Source organism: Balaenoptera borealis, assembly GCF_965194805.1.
Source record: "Balaenoptera borealis genome assembly, chromosome: 20".
Lineage (NCBI taxonomy): Eukaryota > Metazoa > Chordata > Mammalia > Artiodactyla > Balaenopteridae > Balaenoptera > Balaenoptera borealis.
This window is the reverse complement of record NC_138879.1, coordinates 17,003,111-17,029,598: the sequence shown is the minus strand read 5'-3', so window position 1 is coordinate 17,029,598 and position 26,488 is coordinate 17,003,111. Positions and strand designations below refer to the sequence as shown.

The 26,488-nt window shown below is 39.5% G+C and overlaps 1 protein-coding gene across 3 annotated transcripts in view; it reads right to left on the bottom strand.

Moving 5' to 3' along the window:
• Positions 1–26,488, bottom strand: part of NSF (N-ethylmaleimide sensitive factor, vesicle fusing ATPase) — a 160,962-nt gene that overhangs the window by 1,924 nt on the left and 132,550 nt on the right. For 2 of the 3 annotated variants that reach the window (XM_082373825.1, XM_082373827.1), the window contains 4 exons: positions 26,111–26,190; positions 5,572–5,706; positions 4,360–4,473; positions 205–260 (listed from right to left, as the gene is read on the bottom strand). In XM_082373825.1, the coding sequence (XP_082229951.1) occupies positions 205–260; positions 4,360–4,473; positions 5,572–5,706; positions 26,111–26,190 (385 nt within the window). Of the gene's footprint in view, positions 1–200; positions 261–4,359; positions 4,474–5,571; positions 5,707–26,110; positions 26,191–26,488 lie in introns of all 3 variants that reach the window. The other variant, XM_082373826.1, reaches the window with a different exon arrangement.

The following is a 26,488-nucleotide window of genomic DNA, read 5'->3' as shown; positions in this document are numbered from 1 at the left end:
GCAAACCAACGGTACAACCCATTTCTTTGCTTGGTCTCCTAGACCTACAACACAGCGAAGAATTCTAATAAATGGAAACAAAGTTGTCCAAGAGAGGCTGAGAATTCAAATTCACATGCACTGTACAGCAACTCTTCGAATAGGCACATGGGTTTAAAAGAGTGGAAAGTCTGGCTGGCGGTCTTAAGTGTCGCATGTACTTACGCTCCTTCTTCTCTTAAGAGGGCCAAGAATTTTCTCACACGGTATTCAGGATCCATCTAAACACATCAGAAGAAATAAAGACGACGGGTTAGTGGTGCCTTCTAATAATGATGCACTTACTTCATGCCAAGAAAATGATCGGGTTTATACTTCCTTAGTGCTTTGCTGAGTCACAGAAATGTGCTACCTGCTCCTTGACCAGTATTCTGATACACAGCAAAGCAGACTGTGTCACTCAGGGGAAGTGAATGGGATTTCCCAGCATAGAGAATCGCCATGCACGAGGTTGCGAATGACCCAGCTGGTCATCCACAGGCACCTCAGCTGAGCGCTCCCTTAGCTAGCACCGGGTGAGGAGGCAGCACTGAGAGCCACCAAGTGTGAGACCGGGGCTGCCCATTCATGGGGGTGCACATGGCATCCAATTCATAGGGTTCATCGAAGGCATCAAAGTGAGACCAAGGGCTTCCCTGGTGGTGCAGTGGTTGAGAATCTGCCTGCCGGTGCAGGGGGACACGGGTTCGGGCCCTGGTCTGGGAGGATCCCGCATGCCGCGGAGCGACTGGGCCCGTGGGCTACAGCTGCTGGGCCTGCGCATCTGGAGCCTGTGCTCCGCAACGGGAGAGGCTGCGATGGTGAGAGGCCCGCGCACCGCGGTGAGGAGTGGCTCCCGCTTGCCGCGACTGGAGAAAGCCCTCGCACAGAAACGAAGACCCAACAGAGCCAAAAATAATAAATAAATAAATAATTCTTAAAAAAAAAAAAAAGTGAGACCAAAACTGAAGAAACCAATTGGTGTTGATTAAGCAACTAAAAAATAGCTTATTAACTCTATATAATGGACATGAGCTTTTCTTAGCCTTGGTCTCTCTTGCATAGTTTCTTCTTTGCAATTAATGAAAAAAATTGTGCTGAAACTAAAAAAAAAAGAACAGTGGGACTGATTCCTCTGACATGCTCTCTGGATAATCCGGGTCTCTTGTGACTGAGAACCGCATTGTGAGTCTAAAAAAAAGATGGGGGAGTTAGCTCTGGCTCAGGTTGTAGGTTCAGGTTGTTATTATTAATTATCCCTACTCATTTTCATTTCATTTTCATATTTCTACTAATTTGTTTAATTTTATTTTATTCTCATTGGTCCACCAGAGATGTGAAGTAATCTAAAAAATGATCATTAAAAACATCTTTAATGGGGCTTCCCTGGTGGTGCAGTGGTTAAGAATCCGCCTGCCAATGCATGGGGACACGGGTTCAAGCCCTGGTCCGGGAAGATCCCATATGCTGCGGAGCAACGAAGCCCGTGCGCCACAAATACTGAGCCTGTGCTCTAGAGCCTGCGAGCCACAACTACCGAGCCCGCGTGCCACAACTACTGAAGCCCGTGCGCCTAGAGCCCATGCTGTGCAACAAGAGAAGCCACCGCAATGAGAAGCCGGTGCACCGCAACGAAGAGTAGCCCCCGCTCGCCACAACTAGAGAAAGCCCGCGCGCAGCAACGAAGACTCAATGCAGCCAAAAATAAATTAAATTAAACAAACAAATTTATAAAAATTTAATTCCTTAAGATGAATTTTTATTGTAAGAAACACAATAAATTTTTATTGTAAGAAACACACCTAACTTTTAAAAAATGTTCCAGGGCAAGGAGTCTGTTTCCCAAGAGGGAACTCCCTGCCCTCCAGGAATAGCTTTCAAATGCTCAGTGCAGCTGTGGGTAAATGTGCAATTGGATTCCCCCCTCCAACCACTTTTTTTTTTTTTTTAAGATTTCTTCTCTTCTATCCCAGAAAAACATCTGAACAGAAGTTTCAAATGTATAAAAGTTAAGAGGTCAGACTACAAAGGACTAAGAAAAAGTGTGAATATTTAACAAGAGAAACATTTTTCCTCTTTGGGAATAGAATTACATATGAGTCAATTGTCAAGTTCTCTAAAAAAAAAAAGGAACTGGCTGGAGTTCCGCTGTAGTCAGTACTTGCAGGTCTTTGCCCATTAAATATATTTAATATGTGTGAGCAAGGACTTACTGACTTGCCTGTAGCTATGGAATTAAAAGTCAAGAGAAAGGGAGGAAAAAAGTAATCTAGATAAATGACTTTATTCCCTCAGGTGACATCCAGTCAGAGCAGATCCTCAGCACCGTGCAAGTTTTAACAGAATTGTGTATAGTGAACAGAGAGGTAACATGACTTATATTCTGCTAAACTACATGCCTCTTCACTTAGGCTCGGTCTCTCTAAGGCAGATCTAAAGAGAATTCACTCAGCTGCACCAAATCCATTTGATGTGAAGGGGTTCAAACTCAGAGGCCTATGAAGTGTCAGTCGCTGAAGATTAGGCCTGAGTGCCCCACTCTCACTTTCCACCCCACATACAGAGGAGGCATTAACTTGATCACTGACCGGTGGGCATCAAAGGAAGAGGAAGGGGTAGGGATTGGGGAGAAAAACCCACATAGTTTCTTCTATGCAATTATTGAAAAAAAATTGTGCTGAAACTTAAAAAATGAAGACTAGAGCTGACTATCTGACAAATTTACCTTTTCCAAGGAGAGAGCCAATGTATATGCACCTTTACCAAGAATAATCCTAAGCAAAGTGATTTGTCTGTAACTTTAATTTACTGCTCAAAATGAAAAATAAATAAATTGGCTTTAAAATAGTCCAGCTGAAAGTTCAGTAAATTAAACTTTAGGTTTCTGAAAGCTACAATTTTATTTTAAAATAAATTTACTGGACTTCCCTGGTGGCACAGTGGTTAAGAATCCGCCTGCCAATGCAGGGGACATGGGTCCGAGCCCTGGTCCAGGAAGATCCCACATGCCGTGGAGCAACTAAGCCCATGTGCCACAAATACTGAGCCTGCGCTCTAGAGCCCGCAAGCCACAACTACTGAGCCCGCGTGCCACAGCTACTGAAGCCCACGTGCCTAGAGCCCGTGCTCCACAACAAGAGAAGGCACCGCAATGGGAAGCCCACGTGCTACAACAAAGAGTAGCCCCTGCTCGCCACAACTAGAGAAAACCTGTGCACAGCAATGAAGACCCAATGCAGCCAAAAATAAAATAAATAAATTTATATATATATAAAAAAATTTACCAGCAAAGATTAAAAAGCATTTGCTTCGTGATTCCAATTTGTCATTGGTCCAAGAGCCTATTTCAGAAGTAAGTGAAACTTAAATGTCACCTCATCCACCCACAGCTCACACTGCTGGAGGAGCAGGACTGAGCACAACACACGACTCTCAAGAACGCAGCCAGTCTGTCCACCTAAGACCCAGGAGAGAGTCGTTCAACAGACGTTTACTGGGTGCCCGACTATGTGTCCAGTTCTGTTCCAGGGGCTGTGGATTTAATAGTGAGTGAGAGCCAAGGTCCCTGAACTCAACAAAGCTTGGAAGTGATACATTTATTATCTAACTAGTATGTCAGATAAGGACAAAAAGACACAGGATGTGCACACAGAGGGGTGGAGTTACAAAAAGAAGAAAGGTAAGTTGCCCGTAGACGTGAGAAAGTCCCAAAGAGGTTTCATCTGTTTTTGCCCTGGGAGTAGCCTGGGGCTTAGTTTTCTATGTGATCCTGGACGTTTCAACCCTACAGTAGTTTGCATAAAATTTCTAGGAGCCCTGCCAGGGGAGAACATACACAGCCGAAGTCTAATCTGTACACTCAATTACCTTGTCCCTTGAAACTGTCTCCCAGGCCCCTTTTGGTGTCTGTGCGTCGCTTCCTGACCTCTGATGGACAACGCCATCCCACCCCCCCGACCCCTGTAGATAACTGGCTGTGACCCTGCATAACTCATTGACAACCGGTGGGACACTCAGGACCCTCACCTCTAAAATGAGGGGGCAGCAGAACAATTGTTCTTTTAAGTCCTTTCTAGTTCTAAGACCTAGTGACTCCCTAAATTAAAACTTAAAAGTAACTCTATATTCTTTTCTTCTATTTTTGAATTTTAAGAAGTGGGAAAGAAAAGTACCAGTAAGTTATTGTTTGATCTCAGAAGCAGGCTACTAACACCAACCTGATTCTGGAAATAATATAAAAGAATTATAACTTAAAACCTCAGCGAGAGGGAATGATAAAAACTCTTGGGATATATCGTGAAGCTTCTACGTCTGAACCATACGGAGAAGGAAGCATCTTACCTGTAGGGACATCTCGATCAACATTAGTAACTTCTTGATTCCTATCCAGACCTTCTTCCCTTTGACTTGCTGTGCAATTGTGGTGCGTTCTTTATCCCTGAAGTTGCCCAACAGCTACAAAAACAATAAAAAAAATGAAAGCACTTCTATAAGTGCATCAACAACATTAGTTAATTCCCACATTTACCCTTAAAAGAACAGTGATAAGAACTACCTAACTGGTTCAAGCTGACAGAATTCTCTCATATTTTAAAATCCAACCTGACTTTCCTGAAATCCATTAGGTGCAATTATGAAAATGAAAACTGGTATCCTAAACTCTGTTTTCTTACGGACCTTGATTATAATTTAGAGATATATTTGCTGGGGGAAAAATAGCTCCAATCCATAATAAATATCAGTTAAAATTTTTAACATTCCTTTCTAGGAATAATCTGTATGTGTCAAAGCAGACTAAATTTAATTCTCTTACTCAACCCCAGCACAAAAACCGCTCAAACAGGTAAGCTGGAAACATTTATCATATAGATAGTTTCTATTTTGTTGGGAGTATGCCCCAATTATATGGGTCTTGAGGATTTTAAGAAGCCTTCCTGACTCTCACTGCTGAGCAAGTCACTAGATAATATTTTCTAACACCTCATCAAGTCATTTGTGCACATTAATATTAATCAAAAGTTTAATAAAGGATATATATTTTTTAAAATTAAAGACTATGTCATCCTCAAAAAAATGTGAGAAAACATTTCCACATTATGAACTTGTTAATAAAGGGGTTGCTTTTACTTCTATAGCTTTTTTCAAGTTTCTAAGGCTTTAACCATTGCTCCAATTTATTAAATGCAAGTAAATGGGCTGAAAGCTACTATGAATAACTGAATTTTCTATTTATTGATTACTCTACTCCCTCCCCCCATTCCAAGTTTCTGGTCCATGTAATCTATATGCATTAGTCATGCTGGGCACAAAGTAATTCATTCCTGGCAGTTTGTATGCTGCTTCCACCAAGGAATGAGGAATTACTTCACTCTCACTTGTATTTATCTCTTCTTCCTCTAATTCCTGAAAATGACTGCCGGTGTATCCCAGGTTCCGCGTTCTAGGTTAACATAGAAACTAAACACCAGGTGCGATGTCTGGGGCACCCTTAGCATTAATCCCAGCCTCAACTCCTTTCTTTGAACGGTGTACACTCCACTGGCTCATTCTCACCTCCAAAGCCTCTAGCAGCTGCTCTCCTGTGGCAATGCTGGGCACGTGGATGGTGGTGCTGAAGGCGTTAAGCATTTCCATCTCCTGAAGGACATCTTTGCGGCTCGTGGTCCCAATGATAAGAAGCTTGCGGCCCTGATCATAGGGAGAAAATGTGTTAAAACACATAGGAAAGGACTGATTAGGAAACTAAAGTAAGCCTGAACAATATCCATTTATTTAATCGCAGAAATGCAAATGATTAGGCAAAAGGGAAGGAAAAAAACTCAGCACTGTCCTCTTGAAAATCCTTTTTTTTGGGGGCCGTGCTGCGCGGCACGTGGGATCTTAGTTCCTGCCTGCAGTGGAAGAGCAGAGTCTTAACCACTAGACCGCCAAGGAAGTCCCTCGAAAATCTTAAAAAAATGTATCAACAACATGATTCAGAAAGAGCAACACTTTCTTCAGCACGTGGTTCAGAAAGAGGCAGCAGCTCTTTCTCCTTATCCATACCAATGACATCATGGACCAGTAAATCAGGAAGATACACAAACCAAATAGAAAGATACCTTAGTATATGTTTGTAATTCATTTTTCACAGCCAACATAGTATCAATATATGTATGGCTGGGAAAAAAATGAAATGAATGAATGGAAACCCCATGCAACCCACTTAGCAAGGCTTTATTACGGTTTTTAGGAGAGGTAGGATAATAATAATAGCTTACATTTATGCAGCAGTTAACTGTGAAAGGCATGGTGCTAAATGCTTTACATAATTGTCTCATTTAATATCTTTAATTTCTTTTTAATTTTTAACCCCAAAATATACAAGGAATGTTTAAAAACTATAGCAGGCTTAGGCCACCATTCCTGATTCCCTCTCTCCAGAAGCAACCATTTTCTACTCTCTTAGTTTTTCTTCTTATATTTACTTCCTTATCTTTAAATAACAGTGGTACACTATTATTTTCAGATTTTTCTTTTCAGCTTTAAATATTATTTCCTGAATTCCTATTATGGAAAAGGGAGAGTTAATATTAATTTTGTACAGTCCCCCACCCCAATATGTCCTTTTTCTCATCCTTCCAATTATTTCACAGTCTTTGGTTAAATCTATATTCAGTATTTATTATGATTATATAAATATGATTTACAGCTAAGCCATGTAGTGTACTATTAAATTTCCTTTCTTGGGCAACATTTTGTTTTTATTAGAGTTAATAATGGCCATTCCCCCCCCCCCCACCCCTTTGCTTAGTTTATCAAGTACTTACCACAAGTTCATCCCAAACAAATACAGCCACGGATATCATACCAATATGTTCAAACATGTTAGGGAATTTTAAAGTTTTGGGTGTTTTTTCTCAAAGACATTCCCCTCCTGGAGTCCTCTGTTCTCAAAGTTCAATCTGAACTGACTGTTCTCTAGGCCTGCTGCACAGCTGTAGCCCTAGAACTTTCCTCTCTCCTCTGTTAGATCCCCTGTCTCCTCACCTTCCTTTGTTTTTTCATTTATTCTCTTTTCCATGGTACATATACTTCAAAAGCTTCCTGAGAAAGGGTGTATGCGAGGTAAAAATTTTAAGACCTGGAAATGTGTTTATTCCACCCTTAATATTGTACACTTTACACTTGATAGTTTGGCTAGGTATAGAGAACAAGGTTAGAAACAAGTTTCCCCGCAGAATTTTCAAGGCATTGTTCTATTGTCTTTTAATTTTCAGTGTTGCTGACTAGAAGACTGATACCATTCTGATTTTCTGACTCATTGTTTCTAACTTTTAAAAATAAATATAATTTTAAAAGAATCTTTTCTTTATCCGTATGTTCTATAAATTGTGAACCTTGAGATAAGTCACTCTTTCTCGTTTACTGAATGTTTCTTTTTTAAAAAAATTACATCCTATTATATTTCATGGATACAACCTTATTTTAGATCTCTGTGAATACTACACATTTTTTAAAATGTTTTCTTCTTTTCTCTGCTTTGTCTTTGTTTCCTCTGAGTTCCTTTTTCTTTTCTTTTTTTTTTTTTCTTATTTGTTCATTGGTGGTTTTCTTCAAGTGTCTGGTGATTGTTGGATTACTATTCATACTTAAGAGGTAAACTAATGACTGGAAGCTCTGAGTCTGAGAGCTTCATGATAGGATGATAAGACTTGGCTGATTACTGGGGGTCCCTCAAAGGTCAGGATGTGTACATTTTCCCCGGAGAATCTTCCAGTCTCCTTCCTGAGGGTTATAGAGACTAGTTCCCAACATACTACATGGGAGTCGATGGGGGAAGGAGTCTGGGTACCTCACCACTCAATATGGAGACTTCCATTTACTCCTATTTGCAGTATGGCACCTCTTTAGATCAATCTCTCATTCAGTGTCCATTATAATCCTAAGAATTAAGTATCAGTATTATCTCTATTTTACTGATGAAGCTACTGAGTCTTATAGATTTAACTAACTTGTTCAAGGTCTAATAACTAATAAATGATGGAGCCAGGAATGGAAACCAGATCCAGAATCCAAAATTGTATACTGCCTTTTTTCACGAAGAAAAACATGTTTTAAAAATGTTTACTTGGAAAATGGAAGAGGAATGGATTTTAAACTATGTCACTAGATTTATCATCCACACTCATTCCACAGATAAGCCTTTAATAAAATCATTAAACCTTTCACAGATCTTAGAAACTCAGGGCATTAAAATAAATGAGAAAATTTAAAAATTATGTGAAAGTTAAATTAAATGTAGGAAAAGAGTTTAAGAAATTGAAGACCAGATGCCAAAACAATTTCCATTGGGGTTTTGTAAATATTAAACCACTATTGCTAACAAGGCGTGCTAGCCTTTCTCAGTCTTACTGATTTTATTTTGTCCATCTGTTGTGCCAAGAATGGATGGTGCACCAATGTAAACAAAGGCCTAACCAAAGAAACAAGGGTGAGGCTTTCTGGTGCAATTAGTAACTGGCATATCAAATGCCTGTGCAAAGACTGTGAGAGAGAAGTATACCGCTGAAGTATACACATTAAAGGGTAATCATTGTTATTATTCAAGAAACCAACTAGCTAAAAATCAAACACATTGTCAACAGACCTTTACCAAGCCCCTGGATGAATACGGAATAGACCTTGTATATACAGAGAGACAGATACAAAACAGATCATTATAATACAATATGGAAAGGTAGAGGTATGGCACATAGGATGTCATGGTAGAGGGAAGAAACGTGTGGCAGAGAAACATCTTTTTCTCTGGAAGAGACAATATCTGAACCGAGTCTTAAGGAGTGAGTGGGGTGATTAGGAGGCGAAGGGGAAGGACATCCAAGCCAGAAGGAGCAGAAATAGATAAATCCAAAGGCAAAATAACAAAAACAAAAACTGGGGTGTTGGGGTAATTACGAACACATAAAGATGTATAAACTTCTACTGTGTAACAGAAAAGTGGTGCTTTTACACTCGAACTATTTCTCAACTATTTTAAAATTCTGTTTGTAAACTTAGGAACATATCCTTGAAGGCTCATAGATGCCAAAAGCCACACAGGCTGGTATATCTTCATTACAATTAAAGATAACTGTTACTTTGCTTTTTTCCTTAGGTTTTTTTTTTTAAATTAATTAATTAATTAATTAATTTATGGCTGTGTTGGGTCTTCGTTTCTGTGCGAGGGCTTTCTCTAGTTGCGGCAAGTGGGGACCACTCCTCATCGCGGTGCGCAGGCCTCTCATTATCGCAGCCTCTCTTGTTGCGGAGCACAGGCTCCAGACGCGCAGGCTCAGCAATTGTGGCTCACGGGCCCAGTTGCTCCGCGGCATGTGGGATCCTCCCAGACCAGGGCTCGAACCCGTGTCCCCTGCATTGGCAGGCAGATTCTCAACCACTGCACCACCAGGGAAGCCCCTTTCCTTAAGGTTTTTAATGTTCCATAGTCCATAATTCCAACCCCCTCATCTTGCCCCTCTCTTACAGAGGACAACATTGGTCCTAGAAGAATGGCTTCTTACCCATTCCAGAAGGCTGGAATTGCCATTTTCCTAGTGAAACTCTGTCTTACGTTACCAGTGACTGTGCTCTTCAGAGTGTTAAGACTGGGAAATGTAGAGCAACTCATAATGGAGATGTTAATTTATGTTCTGCTTTTCTTCTTGTTTAACAAGACTGCAAACACTGCAGAGAGGTCATGACCCAGGGAAGTTCAGGCCTTGACTTGTAAGCATCATCTTTAAGAAAACACCGAAAAACATTACCAAATAATTAAATTGTGCTGGGTCATTCTGTATATTAATTAGTGGTGATACTCATGAGGAAGCTTTACCATGAAAAACCAGCTCTGAATATATTAATATCATAAATCACATTGGAGAACATTTTGGAGAAAAAGTTGCCAGCAGCATGAAATGAGAAGGCCAGCTTTAAAAATGAAAGTAGAGCTCAACCCAGAAAGAGAAATCCAACTACTAGTGGCTACTAGTCTGAGTCTATAACGCCAAAACATGCCCCTTGATGGAAAGAAAAAAAGCTGAGTGACAACTTACTTGGAAAAAATTGTTCCCAGCATACTCTTCACTGAGATTTTCTAGTCCTGATGCAATAAAGAAAAGGCCTAAATAAAACGACTATCTGCCAATCGGATTATGATAAACATTGTTCCAAGGTTAAATAAGTATTAGTTAACTAATTCTTAGTACCATAAGAAGCAACTCAGGTGAAAACATTACCATGAAAAAGGCAGGGCTCAGTCAGGTGTTGATCCTTCAGAAAAACCACTTCTTTACATGATGAAGAATGAGCCAAGTACTAAGCAGTATCTAAGCCTTTTGCCACACAAAGGACTAACCAGATAATCCACACCCTTTCATAGGTCCTGCCCATTGATTGGCCCCAATAAACTGATTTGCAACAAAAGTTCATGTGGAAGAAAGCTTTTTTTCCCTCCCTTAAATAAAAATGCCACCAGTATAATAACTGCAGTGAAATGGAAGGGCTGATTTTAACCTGCTAACAAAAGTAAAGTCAGTTATGCAGTAAAGAAAGGCCAATTATTTCCATATCATTCAATGCTGAGCAAGGGCAATACACCCTTGGTAAGAAGAATGAATTGTGAACAACTGGAAACCCTGAAATGGATTAAGAAGTGAGTGTGCCAGGGGCCTTAAACTTTATTTTCTGGTTGTTAGAATTTGAGCCTTTTGTAAACAAAAGTGAACATTTTCAGAATTCACAATTTATAAGCCCAGTAAGTTAAAGATAAAATAGATTAGTTGATCAGACCATTAACATGAATTGACTCTGTTAGGGTATTTATGGAATTATGAGATTCAGCTTGTGCCTCTAAAGTGAGTACAATCTGGCTGGGGAGACCAAGTAAATATTCAGGGACCACTACTAAGTAACACACCAGCAAACATAAATGAATAATGCTGAGGGGACACAGCTTATGGGCACAGCTTCACTGGCATGGGGTCATCTGGGAAGATTCCTGTAGTATCGCAGAGACACTGATGAAGAGGAAGGAGGCCCTGGAGGAGAAGGGACAGGTCTTCCATGCTCCTAATTCCCATGTGGGTGGTGGAGGCAGCTGAGCCAGAGCCCTCAGGGCTGAAAACGGTCTTTTTAGAGAGATGGGGAGTAGGCAGCCAACCGAAGGAAGACTCAGAATGCCAAACTAAGAAAGGAGATTTAGTATAAAAAGCAACAGGAAACTAAAGAAGGTGCTGGAGGAGGAAGAACTGTGATGACGAGAAAGATGATCCCAGCAGCTTCATGCTGGGCAGCCGGCAGCCTGTGAGGGGGCTGCTGCAGGAGAGACAGCTCTGAGAAAGGGTCTCAGAGTGAGCGCGCCCAGGAAGGGTCGGCGCCTCGCCATCAGTGATGCACACACACGCCTTCCATTTCAACGCAAGCCCAAGGTGGGCAGAAAGCAAGGGAGGAGAGGCAAGTCCCCTGCTGGACAGGTGGCTTGGTGCCACACAAAAAGTACAGGCTCCACCATTCATAGCTGGGTGATTTGGGCTAGATCACTGAACTTCTCAGCACCTGTTTCTTCCTCAACCATAAAAACGGGATTAAAAATCCTACCTACTTGTCAGAGTAGAGCATGAGGTGAGAATGCGTGGGGGAGGGAGGCCTTTGCCATCACTGTCAGAGGAGGCAGGAATGAAAGGAAGTGAGAGCTTGAACGATGGTCTTGAGAGGAACCTGAAGAATTGTCCTCTGCCTGGGATGTCAGGAATCTATGACATCGGGTCGGGTGGGTGAGCAGTGGGGCACCTGAGAATTCCTCTCTTCCCAACAATGCAGGCACTGGCCGCAAACGACGCCAAGAGAGTGCATTCTCCCAGAGGGCCAAGATTCACTCTGCATTAAGGGGAAATGAGCGCGCAGATCTTCAGCTTAATGACGGTTACGTCAAGGCCCAGACGAGGCCTGAAGCTAAAGATCAAACAGCCCTCAGAAGCAGCCGTGACAGCAGGTTGAGAGTGAGGGGCCTCGGTGAGAGGCAGGGACTCTGAGGAAGAAATCAGCTCAGGGCAGAGGATGTGAAGCTTTTCTGGTAAGAGGTGCTTCAGTTTGTCACTGACACTAGTTTCATTCTTGAAATGGGAGTAATGTCTGATACTTTAACTTAGTTTGTTATTATTCAGTGCAGGTTAAATAAAAAATTCTATCCACCATAGAGCTTATACAACTTTACCACTGCATTTATTTGCAAGTCTGAATCTTGTCTCTAGCCTGTCAGCTCCCTGGGGGCGGGGCCATGTTTTATTCATCTCTGTCCTTGCAGGTCTTTAGCACAGCATGCCTGGCACGCAGAAGATACTCTGATGTTCCCTCTACCTAGAATGCTCTTCCCTTATACATCCACATGGTTCTCTGCCTCAAAGTCAGGGCTCTGCTCCAGTGTCACCTTTCCCACAAGGCCTACCCCCCCACCCCCACTTCATCTCCCTTTATCCTGCTCTTTCCCCCCACAAGTAGGGATCACCTCTTAACATACTATATACTTTACTCATTTACTGTCTTTACTTATTTATTCTATTTATTGCTGGCCTTCCCTCATAAGGACAGGACTTGTGTCTGTTTGGTTTCACTGATGGATCCAGGGCTAGCATAGTGCCTTGAACATAGTGACAAGTTGATACATTTGTGTTGAATGAATGAATGGTGATCTCAGTGTAGGTTTCAAGGGCCGCAGATCACTCCTTCCTTGTTACACTTCTCTTCTGGCCCTGGAATAATGCACACTATACCAAATGTTCAACAGGAAAATAACTACCATTTCAGAGTCTATACATCTGAGCCCCAAGTGTTGAATACTATGATAACAAGTCAACAAGTTTTAAAGAAAACAATCCAGAATGATCAGCATGTATGCTTCATTTACAATATAACTAGATGCAAAGGATGTCATACCGCTTTCTCTTAGCTAATCAACTGATCGTCAATAGTTAAGCTATTCATAACTATTCATAATACAGACTTCTCTAACAGAGAAAAGATAAGACTCATTAGAAGCCATTAATTTAAGCTAGCGAGGTAAGTATTATTAAGCATCTCCTACAACTCTTGGTTTCCCCTAATCAAGGGAAAAATTTGACTACTATTAAAAACAACCAAGAGTCTGGACAGTGAAAGGAGAGGAATTGGGGCCACTTTGCATATCCTGCATGCATTTGATTTCTCACGCTCCAATGTCTGTAACTTCTTTTTTTGCTAGTTAAATGTTTAAGTTGAATACCAAAGGAAGGATGTTTCAAATAAATCATGTTACAACTAGGCAGACAACTACATTTAAACTCTCCATTAGATTTTACCCTGAAGCAAATTCTTAGCCTACTGTCTTTGTAACCATCCTCCTGGTGCTGCAGGCAGGACAGAGGACGATAAAGAGGGGGAATTCATAATGCACATGGAATATGAAATGAGAAACTTCACCCCAAATAATTTTTAAAAATTACTACAGGCAAGAGCAGACCACTTTGAGATATTAAAGAATATTTTAGTACCAGTTTGTGAAAAAGACATGGAATCATCAGATTTTATACTCAGAGCAGCTCTGAAAGCTTGCCTAGTTCTCTCCTCCTCCCTCTCCTCTCCTGGCTATTTTGTAGGTGAGAAACGGGAGTAAGATTTTACATCCAAGGAGGGAGCTGAAACCAGAGTTCAGGCCTCACCGATATTCCCACTATGCTTTGCTGTCCATTCTTATTTGTGTAATTTTTAACTTATATCAGCAATGGCTTATCTCTTAATTATGAGTTAGATAGATATATCACCTAGAAATTACGACCTCTGAGCTCTTAGGAGAAAAGGTTAAATAAATTAAGAAAATGAAGATGTACTGACGTACAGTATTCTTAGTGCCCAGTTTTGTAGGTGCTCTCTCATTAGAAACTTAATTAAGATGATCACTGATTCATCAGCAAATCCAAACTCTTCCACCTGGCACCCACAATAGACTTTCCCTCCCTCCCTCCACTTTTAGCTTGAGATGCCCTAAAATGACCCCTGTGCTCTAATCAGTTCAATTTTCTTCTTCTTTCTCATTTAACTTCTACCTCTGTGATTTTTTTTTTTTAATTTATTTATTTTTGGCTGCGTTGGGTCTTCGTTGCTGCGCGCAGGCTTTCTCTAGTTGCTTTGAGCAGGGGCTATTCTTTGTTGCGGTGTGCGTGCTTCTCATTGCGGTGGCTTCTCTTGTTGTGGAGCACAGGCTCTAGAGCGCAGGCTCAGTAGTTGTGGCGCACGGGCTTAGTTGCTCCACAGCATGTGGGATCTTCCCAGACCAGGGCTCGAACCCGTGTCCCCTGCACTGGCAGGCGGACTCTTAACCACTGCGCCACCAGGGAAGTCCCTAACTCTGTGATTTTTATCCATAGCATTCCTCTTTATTAAAATGCTTTCCAGAGTTTTCTACCAGTTTGCAATTATCCCTTATGTTCAAGATATTTCAGAACTTGCCTTCTCTCCACATTCTGCCCTCCTTTAACCCTACACAACCCAGTTTGCTCCTTCAGGCTCCACCCTCTTCGAGCATGGATTCAATGTGCCCAGTAAAAACACCTCATTTATCTGGAGGCCAATTTACTGAACAATTTCAACTATCTAGAACATAGCCAAGAACCAAGATATATGCAAAATTCTCTAACTTCTAGAACTGAAAAAACACAATAAATGAGGTTCAAGTGACTACTCACAGGTAGTACCAACTTATCCACTGGGCACAGCGGGCACAGCGGGCACAGGGGCAAGGGCCCACAAAAATATTCTAATTTCTTCTAAAATCAGAAGAAAAATAAAAGAACTTTCAGGTTGAGGAAAATGTTTTAAATACCAACAGTTGGAAAATAAAAGTTTAACATTTTTTTTATGAAGAAAGGGACCCAGGGACTTCACGACATGGCCCTGCTGGCAGGAAGCTCCTCCGGCTCTCTCTCATCAGAGCCTAGTTGCTCTCACTTTACAGACAACTCAAGGGTCCTGGAGGTTGCCTTTCTTAGCTCACAGCTGACAAGAAGCAGCAAATTAGACGAGGGGGAATTGTCAGAGGCAGGCAGACTGACACAACTCACTTGAATTCCTCAAGTAAAAGCTGATAGCAAAACCATTAAAAACAAGAAAAAGTACAACAAACTCAAAAAAACAGGGCACACTGGGCCTACTTAATGACTCCCAGGGCCAAGTCCTCTACATTCCAATAGTTCTTGCATAATCGCCATGTGATTATGGTTTGTAATGAAGATCCTTATTCATTAACGTAGTGTTTATAATACTTTGCTTCAGACACCAAAGATGTATGTAGCATTTCTTTCCTTTTAAAAAAGGCTAAAGTATAACAGCAATTGATATTTAAAGAGGTTAAGCTTCAGTCATTTCGGAAAAATGAAGCCTTTGATTTCCTACTAATTCCTATTCTTCCCTCCAGTGAAACTGAATATGCCATATGAAGCCTAAGATAAGTAACTGTACACAAAACGCATCCGTAAATTCCCAAGTACCAGTTAGTATGTAAATAATAAAAATGTGCTGGTTCTGGCGCAGGCACACCCTTCACCATCTCTGCCCAGCGCTGCAGAGCTGGAATTCCTCAGCACAGCACAATGGTCCTCATCAATCTCCCTGTCACTCATCTTTCAAGACCAGGATCAAGAACTACTATTTGTGAAATATTTGCAGATTTTCTCAGGTAAAATGGACCATACTTTCCTCCATAGTCCACTGGAACCCACATGAGTTATAAAACTTAACTATTTACATCATCACGTTTACACATCTTTCACCCTCACTGGATTGTGTCAGGGACACCAGTTGGCCTGCATACAAATAAGAAAAAAAATACCCCTACTAGGTGGATGAATTAGAAAAAAGCAGTCATCTAGGTATATGTAGCCACCCTTGTCCCCATCTCCTAAAGCCCCAGCACCTTGTATGAGTAAAAAGGCACCCCTTTTCCTCTTCCTCAGGGCTAGGGTTGCCAGATAAAGCCCTGAGTATAAGTATGTCCCAAACAATGCATGGGATATACGTACACTAAAAGACTATTTGGTGTCTTTCTGAAATTCAAATTTAACTTGCCATCCTATATCCTCATGTACTAAATGTGGCAACCCTACTCAGCTGGGCAGTTACAGCCCACGTCAGGGTACACGGCTCACAGGGCAACTGGAGTGTGGGCCGGATGTTAACCCCCACTTGCCAGTTGACCTTGTGCACAGCTTGTGCCCAAACTGCACAACTGAATAGGTGGTCCTGGATTATGAGCTCTTTGAGGGCAGGTAGCATGTCTGATTCATCTTTGTTATTTCTATAGTACAGAACAAAAGTTTATTACATGTACATCCTAATAAAAGCATATATTCCCTAAAGAAATATTTCAAACTTGCATTTCAAAAGAAATATTTTTGGATAGAAAGAAACTTCTCATCTCCTTTCCATGAAGCTTAGTAGAACTGTCACCATCTATCCTGGTCAACCTTGGTCACATTGGCATTCAACCATCGTTAAGTTCAGCCTGGAAGCACAGCACTGAGCTGAATGCCAGGTGGGTGTCCAAGGACAACCGTGAGAGTCAGGAGGCACTTACATACACACTTTTACTCGCAGGACCACAGAGTATCTTACAGACCAGACCTTAAATTAAATCAGCCTTAAAGAAAAAACAAGGCTAACAAAATATATTGCACACAGACAAGCTTAGATACAAAGGTAGATTCATTTAACTGTTATTGTTAGTCAAGCAGCAAGTTAGTTGCAAAGGACTGGAATTTTGACAGTTATACTGCTGAGTTAAAAATAAAAACAACTGTATACACATTAAGTTTTTATTTTTCCTGATTATAAAGTAACAAATGCTTATTGTAGAAAATGTATAAAATGTAAGAAATAATAAAGCAGAAAAACCCACCTACGACCTACCATCTAAGTAAGATCAGTTGTCTTTAAGATGGAGAAATAATAGAACTTCCTTTAACTTTTGTTTTTCTCTTCATTCTTTTTAAAAATTCCTTTTTTGTACATTTTAAAATGGACACCAACTAATAGAATAATAAATGCATTAAAATATGGGGAGGATGAGCAACTTTTTTTTCAAAATTTGGAGGCAATCACAGAAAACAATTTTGGCATATTTCCTCCAGTCTTTTTTTCTTCATAACTGAAATCACACTTAGAGAATAACTGAGGATTAAGTGGAAGGTGATTTGATCCTTAGGCAGGCAGTTTCTGACACAGGCCCGCTTTACCTAGATAATGGATCACTAGCGGGGCGGCCACCAAGCTGTTCATCTCCCTGCTCGGACTGGTATTTCACCCTGTTCTCCCTTCCCATTGTTACTCCTTACTTGGGGAACTGGCACCCTTCTTCCACCTGCTCCAGGGCTGCCCCAGCAGGATCTGCAGGGGCCCGATGGCTGGCAGCTAGAGGGAAAGGAAGCTGCCATTCCTGCTGACATTTCTAGGGCTGGCTTCTTCCCAGCAGCCACCTGGAGCCTAGCTCCTTTGATATGGGTTGGTTACTTTGCTGGTTTTACGGATTTTTTGTGTGAGGAAAGACAGAGTCAGGGTTTTCTTTAAAGTGAATAATAAACTAACAATTGAGTTGTGATTTGCAGTTTACAAAGAACTATAATCAACATTTATCTTATTTAATTCTCACGATCTAAATATTAAATATTACTACTGTTCCCGTTTTACAATGAGAAGATTGAGGCTCAGAAATTAAGTGACTGAATTCAAGTTCAAGTCTTCAAATTCTAACTTCTGAGCTCTTATTTACACTGCCAATGCCAGTTCTACATGTAGACTCACCATGTTTAAGACATCCATTCAACAAATATCATCATCTATGTAGCCTAAACAGGTCTGCAAAGAGAGAGAGAGGGGAAGAGAAGAAGAGAGGAAGAGAGGAAGGAAGGAAGGGAGGAAGGAAGGGAAGGGAAGGGAGGGGGGAGGGAGGGGGCAGGGAGGGAGGAAGGAAGGAAGGGGAGGGAGGGAAGGAAGGAAGAGGAGGAAGGAAGGAAGGAAGGGGAGGGAGGGAAGGAAGGAAGAGGAGGAAGGAAGAAAGGAAAGGAAGGAAGGGAGGAAGGAAAGAAGGAAGGGGAGGAAGGAAGGGGAGGAAGGAAGGAAGGGGAGGAAGGAAGGAAGGGGAGGAAGGAAGGAAGGAAGGGGAGGAAGAGAGAAAGAGGAAGAAAGAAAGGAAGGGAGGGTCTAGGCAGATTGTCTGGAGCTTTCCTTGTGAAAAGCACTCTTGACATTTGCCATTCCCCAATGTGAGTGGTAAGCAGGATTGTCAAAATGAAAGCATGGTTACAGACCAAGCTGTGACGTGAAAAGATCAAGGCCTTGTTCCATCTACATTCTAATAACTATCAGGAATATTGACAGATTGTTTTGGACCCTTTGTAAGCTTCCCCTTATTGGTTCTTCTCACCCAATAGTTGTTATGCCATATAGTATAAACCCTTACGGATCTTCAAAGATCTGTGTATTTGTTTTGGGGACAGGAAGGTAGAAGAGAAGCTGTGAAATGTTATTCTGTTCCACCTTGGATTAGAAAAAGAGGTGAACTTTAGTCACAAGCAACAGGTAGCTACAGGGAAAAAGGACGTAGGGGGGCCAGTCCCTGGAGGCTAAGGACGAGTGTAATAGGTAGTGTCCTTGGGATCCCACAATGGCCAGAAGCCCTGGCCCTCTCTCTACTCCTCACGCTGCTGAACTCTGAAATTCCTGTTTCTACTTCATTCTCCCTTTTATAATAGGGATCTCCAATCCCCAGACCAGAGTATTTGTCTTAGGACTCAGGAAGCTTCTAAATTTCAGTGAATGGGCGATGGGGAAGCAGGGTGCCTCTACTTCTTTTTCCAGTATTGCAAATGAGAGAAGTTGAACCTGGGCATTCCAACTTGAAACTCTGAACTCACTTTCCATGGAAATTTGCTATATACAGTTACATTCTTTAGTTTTCCTATCTTACATGCTAAAGAGGTTCTGTGGACTATCTAAAGGCACCTCTTTTCTTAAAACAACAACAGCTGGGAAATACATTTCTAGTTCTATACAACAGCCTTAATAAAATACTAAACCCCTAAGAACTTTGAAACATTAAGAAAACAGGAAGAAACAGAATTTTAGATGTCAACCCTTAGGCTCCAAGCAATGAGAACATTCAAATCACGCAAGAGAAACATTCACCCTTTTTTAAGGATAGGACTTTATAAACTGATTCTTTACAAATGACATTCTCTGTGGCCAACAGCATACTCCTACTTCTCAGTAACTCTATGCTTTTCACAATAAGGCATTAATACCTTATACCTGTGCAGCCCGCAGGTTTACATAGAACTTACATTATGTGAGTTGGCCGTCACTGTGGTAGGTAAGGAGGAATAATCTTCATTTTACAGATGAAGAAATAGACACAAAGGTATTAAGGGACTAGTTCAAGACTAAAACGCCAGATGGCTGTGCTAAGACTCAAACTCAGGTTTTCTGACTCCAAGTCCAATACGATGAGTAAGTTGTGCAGAGAGGATACTCATAACTAGATTCATGGCCCCATGGAACATTATGATGGTATAATCAACACTTTTCTAATGCTGATGTCTAGTCACAGTAATATATTTAAGGCAGTGAGAGAATATTTTGTCTCAGCACCATTAGCATTTTTCTGATTAAAATTTAGATATTTAATTTTGAGTTACCTGAAAATGGTATGTATGTATATATCTATCTTATAATTTTTTGTATTAATTAATACGTATTTTAGATATGCTCTACTGAAAAACAAAAAACCCTATTTTGAAAACATGGTTTTATTTAGCAGATATCTGCAGCAATGTTTTATGAAAGGACTCACCAAATTTCTTTCACTATTTTTTGATTAACTTGAAATTGTTCTCTCTCTCTCTCTATATATATATATATATTCAATTTACATAGAACTTTCTGAGATAACCTAGTAAGCAAAATATACTTTTAGAGAATTTTTTAAACTATAGTAGCCATCTAACGTCACTGATTTAATGAATGAGAAAACTGGGCTCCTAAACAGTCAAGCATCACACAGATTTTTTATAAAGAAGCCCAATGCAAAAGTCACCACATCAGTGATTACAATTAATGTGTCTGGCAAAATTACTAAACCTCTCTCTTAAAGTGGTTATATATCTTCTTGACTCATATTGTAGTCATTAGCCAGAGTTAATTTTGAACAGATAGACAGAGAGATAATCATGTTTAGGCCTGCGTGATTTGGAGTCTCTTCCATTATTTGCTTATTTTGCTAAAGCAACCCGAAGACTGAAGAGTTGCTTAATATCACCAAGACTTCCTAATAACATATCCGAAGTTAAGATTGCACTGAGATGTCATATAAGGATTACAGAAAAAGCAGTCTTGTAGAGAGACTGGTGATCTTAAATTAAACCCCTGGAGAAACAAATATGTCTGCCTGCGTTCCCATCAGGAGTTTACTAACAGTCTTATTGTTAGTTATACCCTTCCCAGCTCTAAGCCCTACTTTTTTCTTATCAGGTAATATTCTTAAGTGCCAGAGCAGTAAGGAAGTAATTTTTTTCAACAACTTTATTTTTCAGCTAAAATTCTAACAACTGTCAGGTCCAAGTTCTACTTCAGTAATATTGCTATTTTTTTTTTTGATTTTTTTTTATTATTATTTTTATTTTTTTAAACATCTTTATTGAAGTATAATTGCCTTTCAATGGTGTGTTAGCTTCTGCTTTATAACAAAGTGAATCAGTTATACACATAAAATATGTTCCCATATCTCTTCCTTCTTGCATCTTCCTCCCTCCCACCCTCCCCATCCCACCCCTCTAGGTGGTCACAAAGCACAGAGCTGATCTCCCTGTGCTATGCGGCTGCTTCCCACTAGCTATCTATTTTACATTTGGTAGTGTATATATGTCCATGACACTCTCTTACCCTGTCACATCTCACCCCCCCCTCCCCATATCCTCACGTCCATTCTCTATTAGGTCTGTGTCTTTATTCCCGTCAATATTGCTATTAATTTGGAGTGATCTTCTTTTGTAAAAGTCTACAGTTTCCAAAGAGTTTTCCAGCTGGCATGCTGTGAATGAATTATAAGTGTTCTAAGATACCAATTCTCGTCAGCCCTTGGGAAGGCTGGGTGGCACTTGGCGTGGCTGCATCTCTGGCCAGCTGTGAATGGCCTCATCCACTTACCCAAGTACATCATCAGATGTTATCATTTCCTACATGCCATGATATGAAAAAGGCTGGGAAGCACTGAAGTGAAAAAGGAGTGGTTCTCCATTAGTTACAAGGTTATTCTGGTACATATGGATGAGGTCTTCCAAACTGATTTGCAAAAGTGTCAGGTAAACATTAAAGCAGTCAGGTTAATGGGCTTAACTACTCTCACACTTGTTGAGGAAACTGGAAGTCATGTCATTTTACAGCTGAGGAGTTCCTTTTCAGCCACTTTGTCTCCCAAAAAGAAAAAAAAAGAAGGTGCCAGAAGAGATCTATGAGGAAAATCATAAAGCCGCTGGTGCTGCAGTTTGCAGGAAGATTTACCTGGCCTCACTGCGTTACTACTGCCTCTTCCTTGACACGAAGACTAAGGCTTTCATCCTCCTGATCCTGAAAGGCACATTCCCTTCGACTTCCATAAATCTGCAAAGCTTGAAAAGAGCCCCAGTGTCATCAAGCAAAAGAGACGGCTTTAGGAATCTCACTGTAAGGAGGGGTGTCTTCAAGCCTCTCACTGCTAAGCCGGACATTTCCTAACACTGGACAAATTGTACGTCCAGCTCAGGGAGGGTGAACTGCAGTGGTCTTTTACCCTCCAAGCCAATTGTTAGCTTTTCACAAGAATCAGCAGGGAAGCACATGTGAAACCTCTGTGGTGATGGTGAGCGCCCCCATGCCTTGTGTGACTCTGCATGTAGATGAAGCAGGCTGGGAGCTTTCTTAGCTACTGCTGCTGAGTTCTCAGAGCAGCCCTTTTCTGCGGCGTGGCTCCCTGCTGGGACAGCCCTTTTCAATTTTTCTATCCCCCCTCGATCTCTTCTCCTGCAGAACACAGGGAAACTTGATTGAAATAAAGACTTAGGGAACATGTTTTATTTTCTCCTGTTCAATCCATTTTAGAAAAGCTTTTAATTGGTTTTAAAAAGATGCTAAACAAAATGTGATGATGTTTTTCAGTCTTCATGAACTACAGATACCACTTTTTATACTTTCAAAGGGCTAATAAATCAATCATGAAATTAACTCTCCAGCTAAATTTAAAGCAAATCCACTGAATACTGGGTTCATTAAAAATCTATGCATTTACTTGGAAAAATTTAAAATTCAAAGAAAATTAACCTAGTAACTGAAATCTGACTTGAATTTTTAGTCCTACACTGAAAATCCAAGACCAAAGCAATCACAAAGGGAAAAAAGGAAGGCTTGTGAACTAGTTTTAATAAGCCAATTTACAATGAGGGAGGGGAGATGGGGGAGGGGGAGAAGTAGAAAAAAAGAATATCTTGATACATAACAACATAGTACCCCTGAAGGGATTCTTTTATTTGAGCATGTGCACACATGCACATACAATTTTTCTATGTGAAAGCTGAATTACAACAAATGCAAAATTAAGGATTCTGTGACTGATATGATTACTGTATTGTATGCATGTACAGTTCCTCTTTTGAAAGAAAAATGCCTACAACTTTTCTGTTTTCTTGACAGTGATAAAATAATAGCTTTCTACCAGTCTATGCATCTCTACAACATTCAGATTCATATACTTTTAATATTTAATTGAAAACATCTGAAAAACCTACATGATAATGGTTTGGTAAAGTGAATGCTTCTACTTTAGAATGACAAATAGTCTTGACACTGGATTGGCCTGAAAAATTTTCCCTTATTGTCCTGAGAGAATACAAACTAATTTAAAAAAGCAAGGTGGTACAGAGAAAGCATATTTTTATTTTGTTAAATATATGCCAACTAGAAATATTTTAAACGTTACCTTCTTCTGCCACTGATTCACTTATACAGCAGGTCATCTAGCAGTCCAGGTCAGAGTCACCAAATTCTGATTAAGGACAGGCTGGTAGCCTCTTAAAAGAGAATCCCCACCATTTCCAATCACTAAGGCAACCAGATCTATCTTCTACTTCTTACATGCTCCTATATCCTTCCTTTCCAATCCTTAGAGAAATTCATTCCACAGCCCTTTTTTAAGGATTCAACTCCTGTTTCTAAGATTTCTTCCAAGCTGGGCCATGTATGTTGTATGCTCACTCCTTACCTCTAGCTCTGCATGGAATCCTCCTTTCGTCATTTAAGCTTCTGACACTATCTATCTATGTATCTATCTATCTATTGTAACCATTTTATTAAGATGTAACTCATATAACACACGGTTCACTGACTTAAAGTGTACAATTCAATGGTTTTTAGTAGACTGCACAGATATGTGCAACCATCACTGGAATCAATTTTAGAACGTATTCATCATGCCCCAAAGAAACCCCGTACCCATTATCAGTCACCTCTCATTCTCCCTATCCACCCCTCCAGTCCTAGGCAACCACTGATCTGTATTCTGTCTCTATAGATTTGCCAGTTCTGGACATTTCATGTAAATGGAATCATACAATATGTAGTCATTTGTGACTGGCTTCTTTTGTTTAGCATGTTTTCAAGGTTCATCCATGTTACAGCATGTATTAGTACTTCATTTCTTTTAAATGCCGAATAATACTCCATTGTATGTATATACCATAGTTTATTTTATTTGATGAACATTTGGGTTGTTTCCACTTTTTGGCTATTATGAATAATGCTGCTATGAATATTCATGTACAAGCTTTTGTGTGGATGTATATTTTCATTTCTTTGGGGTATATACCTAGAAATAGAATTGCTGGGTCATATGGTAACTCTAACTTTTTGAGTGCTAGACTGTTTTTCAGAAGCTGCACAATTTACCTATTCCCACCAGCAGTGTATAAGGATTCCAATTTCTCCATATGCATATCAATACTTGTTATTATCTGACTTTTCGATTATGGTAATCCTAGTTGATATAAAGTGATATCTCACTGTGGCTTTGATTTGCATTTCCCTGATGGCTAATGATGTTGAGTATCTTTTTGTGCGCTTATTGGCCATTTGAACTTTACTTATTTTTGAATGTTTTCACTTTAGTCATATCTTGCCAAATATAAACTACAGCAATACTAAATACTCAATCCCACCAAAATGAGGGGACACTCAAAAAATATTTAAAAGTTTATATATATGTGTGTGTGTGTGTGTGTATATATATATATATATATATATATAGTTGAATAAGTTATTCATGAAGCATATCTGTATAAACCTCAGTGCCAGATGCTGTAAGATTTAAAAGCATAAGATAATGTTCCTTTCCTCAAGGGTCTTAAAAATTATTTTTATAAAACAAAAAGTTATTCCTAAGTCTTCATTCAAGATTTTGCAAGTCATTTGTCAATATGTTCTATTTATTTCTATTAATATCTATTTTGGATTACAAATAATTCTCAGGGGATGTCTCTGTTTAAATCCATGTGTATAGTATTATATAAAGGGATAAGCAGTTTAAAAAGTACCATTGAAAAATTATTCTTTCTTCTCTCAAATGGCTTGTAGCATAAATTATTTTTAGCTAAAAAGCTGAATATTATAAGAAGTAAATTTTAATGCCTGGGAAAAGTCTTCTAATCTTATAATTTTTTAAATACTGATTTCATAAAAAGGATTTTTTTTGTGTGTGATATATATATTTTTAAAATTTATTTATTGGGGTTATTTATTTTTATTCTAGAAACTTTAGATATATCTATATACATTTTTTAAATTTTTTTAACATCTTTATTGGAATATAATTGCTTTACAATGGTGTGTTAGTTTCTGCTTTATAACTATATACATATTTTTTGAAGGAATAAGATAAAAATTCTCACTTCTCTAATTTCAGCTTCAGTATAAGCTAAAACTCCAACTCCTGGGAATAACAGTTTACAGAAAAATGATTTTAAAAAATCCTTTCACCGTGCAAATATGTAGTAAATTTTCAAGGTTGTTGTATGTTTCTTTTCACTAGTTTAGGGAAAAAAAAAACCTAGAAAGTCAAGACAAGTCCTTTACCTTTAGGTCTAACACATACAACACATATAATTTTAACTGTTAAATTAAATATTAGATTCACCAGCTTAACATTAAATATTTTCCATACAGCTTAGTTTATATCTCTAACTTCAAATATGAGATTCCCATACAGACATTAAGATGTTTTTTAAGTTAGTGCTTCACCCCTTTGTATCTGCCTTTGATTGGCATTTCTTCAAGGTTACAACATGCAGAATCAACCAAGAGAATTCACGTCTTATGTCATAGCCAAACATGCTCTGGCAGCCTCTACATAATTAACATATTTAACCAACCCTCATAGGTTAGTTTAAATGTGTTAACCTATCAAAATCACCAGTCTCCAACAGCCACGTGAGTAAAAACTACAATCACATGAACCAAGGTTCTGGCTATAGATTCACTCTTCAAAAGTGCCACATGACACAAGAAAAATAACTCAAGCTCATCTGTAAAAACTAAAAACAAAACAAAACTCCCTACAGGATGTAAATTACCCCAAATACAAATTCTTAGGAAAACTTATGAAATGAAAAACAAAACAAATGGGAATATGTGTTTAATCCCTTCTACATTAATATCATGTATTAATATCTCTCATGGGAAACGGAGGGACGTAGGGATGTGTAATATGGTGGTGAACTTATAAAGCAACACAGAATACTAACTGAAACTGGGATTTTGAGATCTTCAGAAAAAGAACAGAAAATTTCTCTGATTAAGAAAAGTGATTAAGAAAATCATTTACCTTAAGGCAGAAGGCCAGACCAGATGACCTTTCAAAATCTCTTCAACAAGAAAATTTTATATGTTTATGATAATCTGCTTATTTAGAGAGTGCACCGTTGTATAATTTACTGGAGAAACTCTGTGAAAATGTTCCTTATATTATTTTTACCTGAGGAGGCGCCTTTTTCAGTAACACAAGAAGAGCCTGTAATACCAGATTAGAAAATCGAGGGCCAATAGGGACATAATCTGGAAGAGAAACATTGCTATGTTTAGGGATTCGATATATATATGCACATATTCCAAACATTCTGATTTTTCTGCATAAAGAGTAAACACAGTCCTGGGGGGTGGTGGTGGTGGGATGAACTGGGAGATTGGGATTGACATATATACACCAATATGTATAAAATTGATAACTAATAAGAACCTGCTGTATAAAAATAAGATAAAATAAAATTCAAAAAAAAAAGAGTAAACACAGTCCTAAATAACAGTCATGCAACTAACAATAACAAGACAAAATATCTACAATAACTTAAATGCT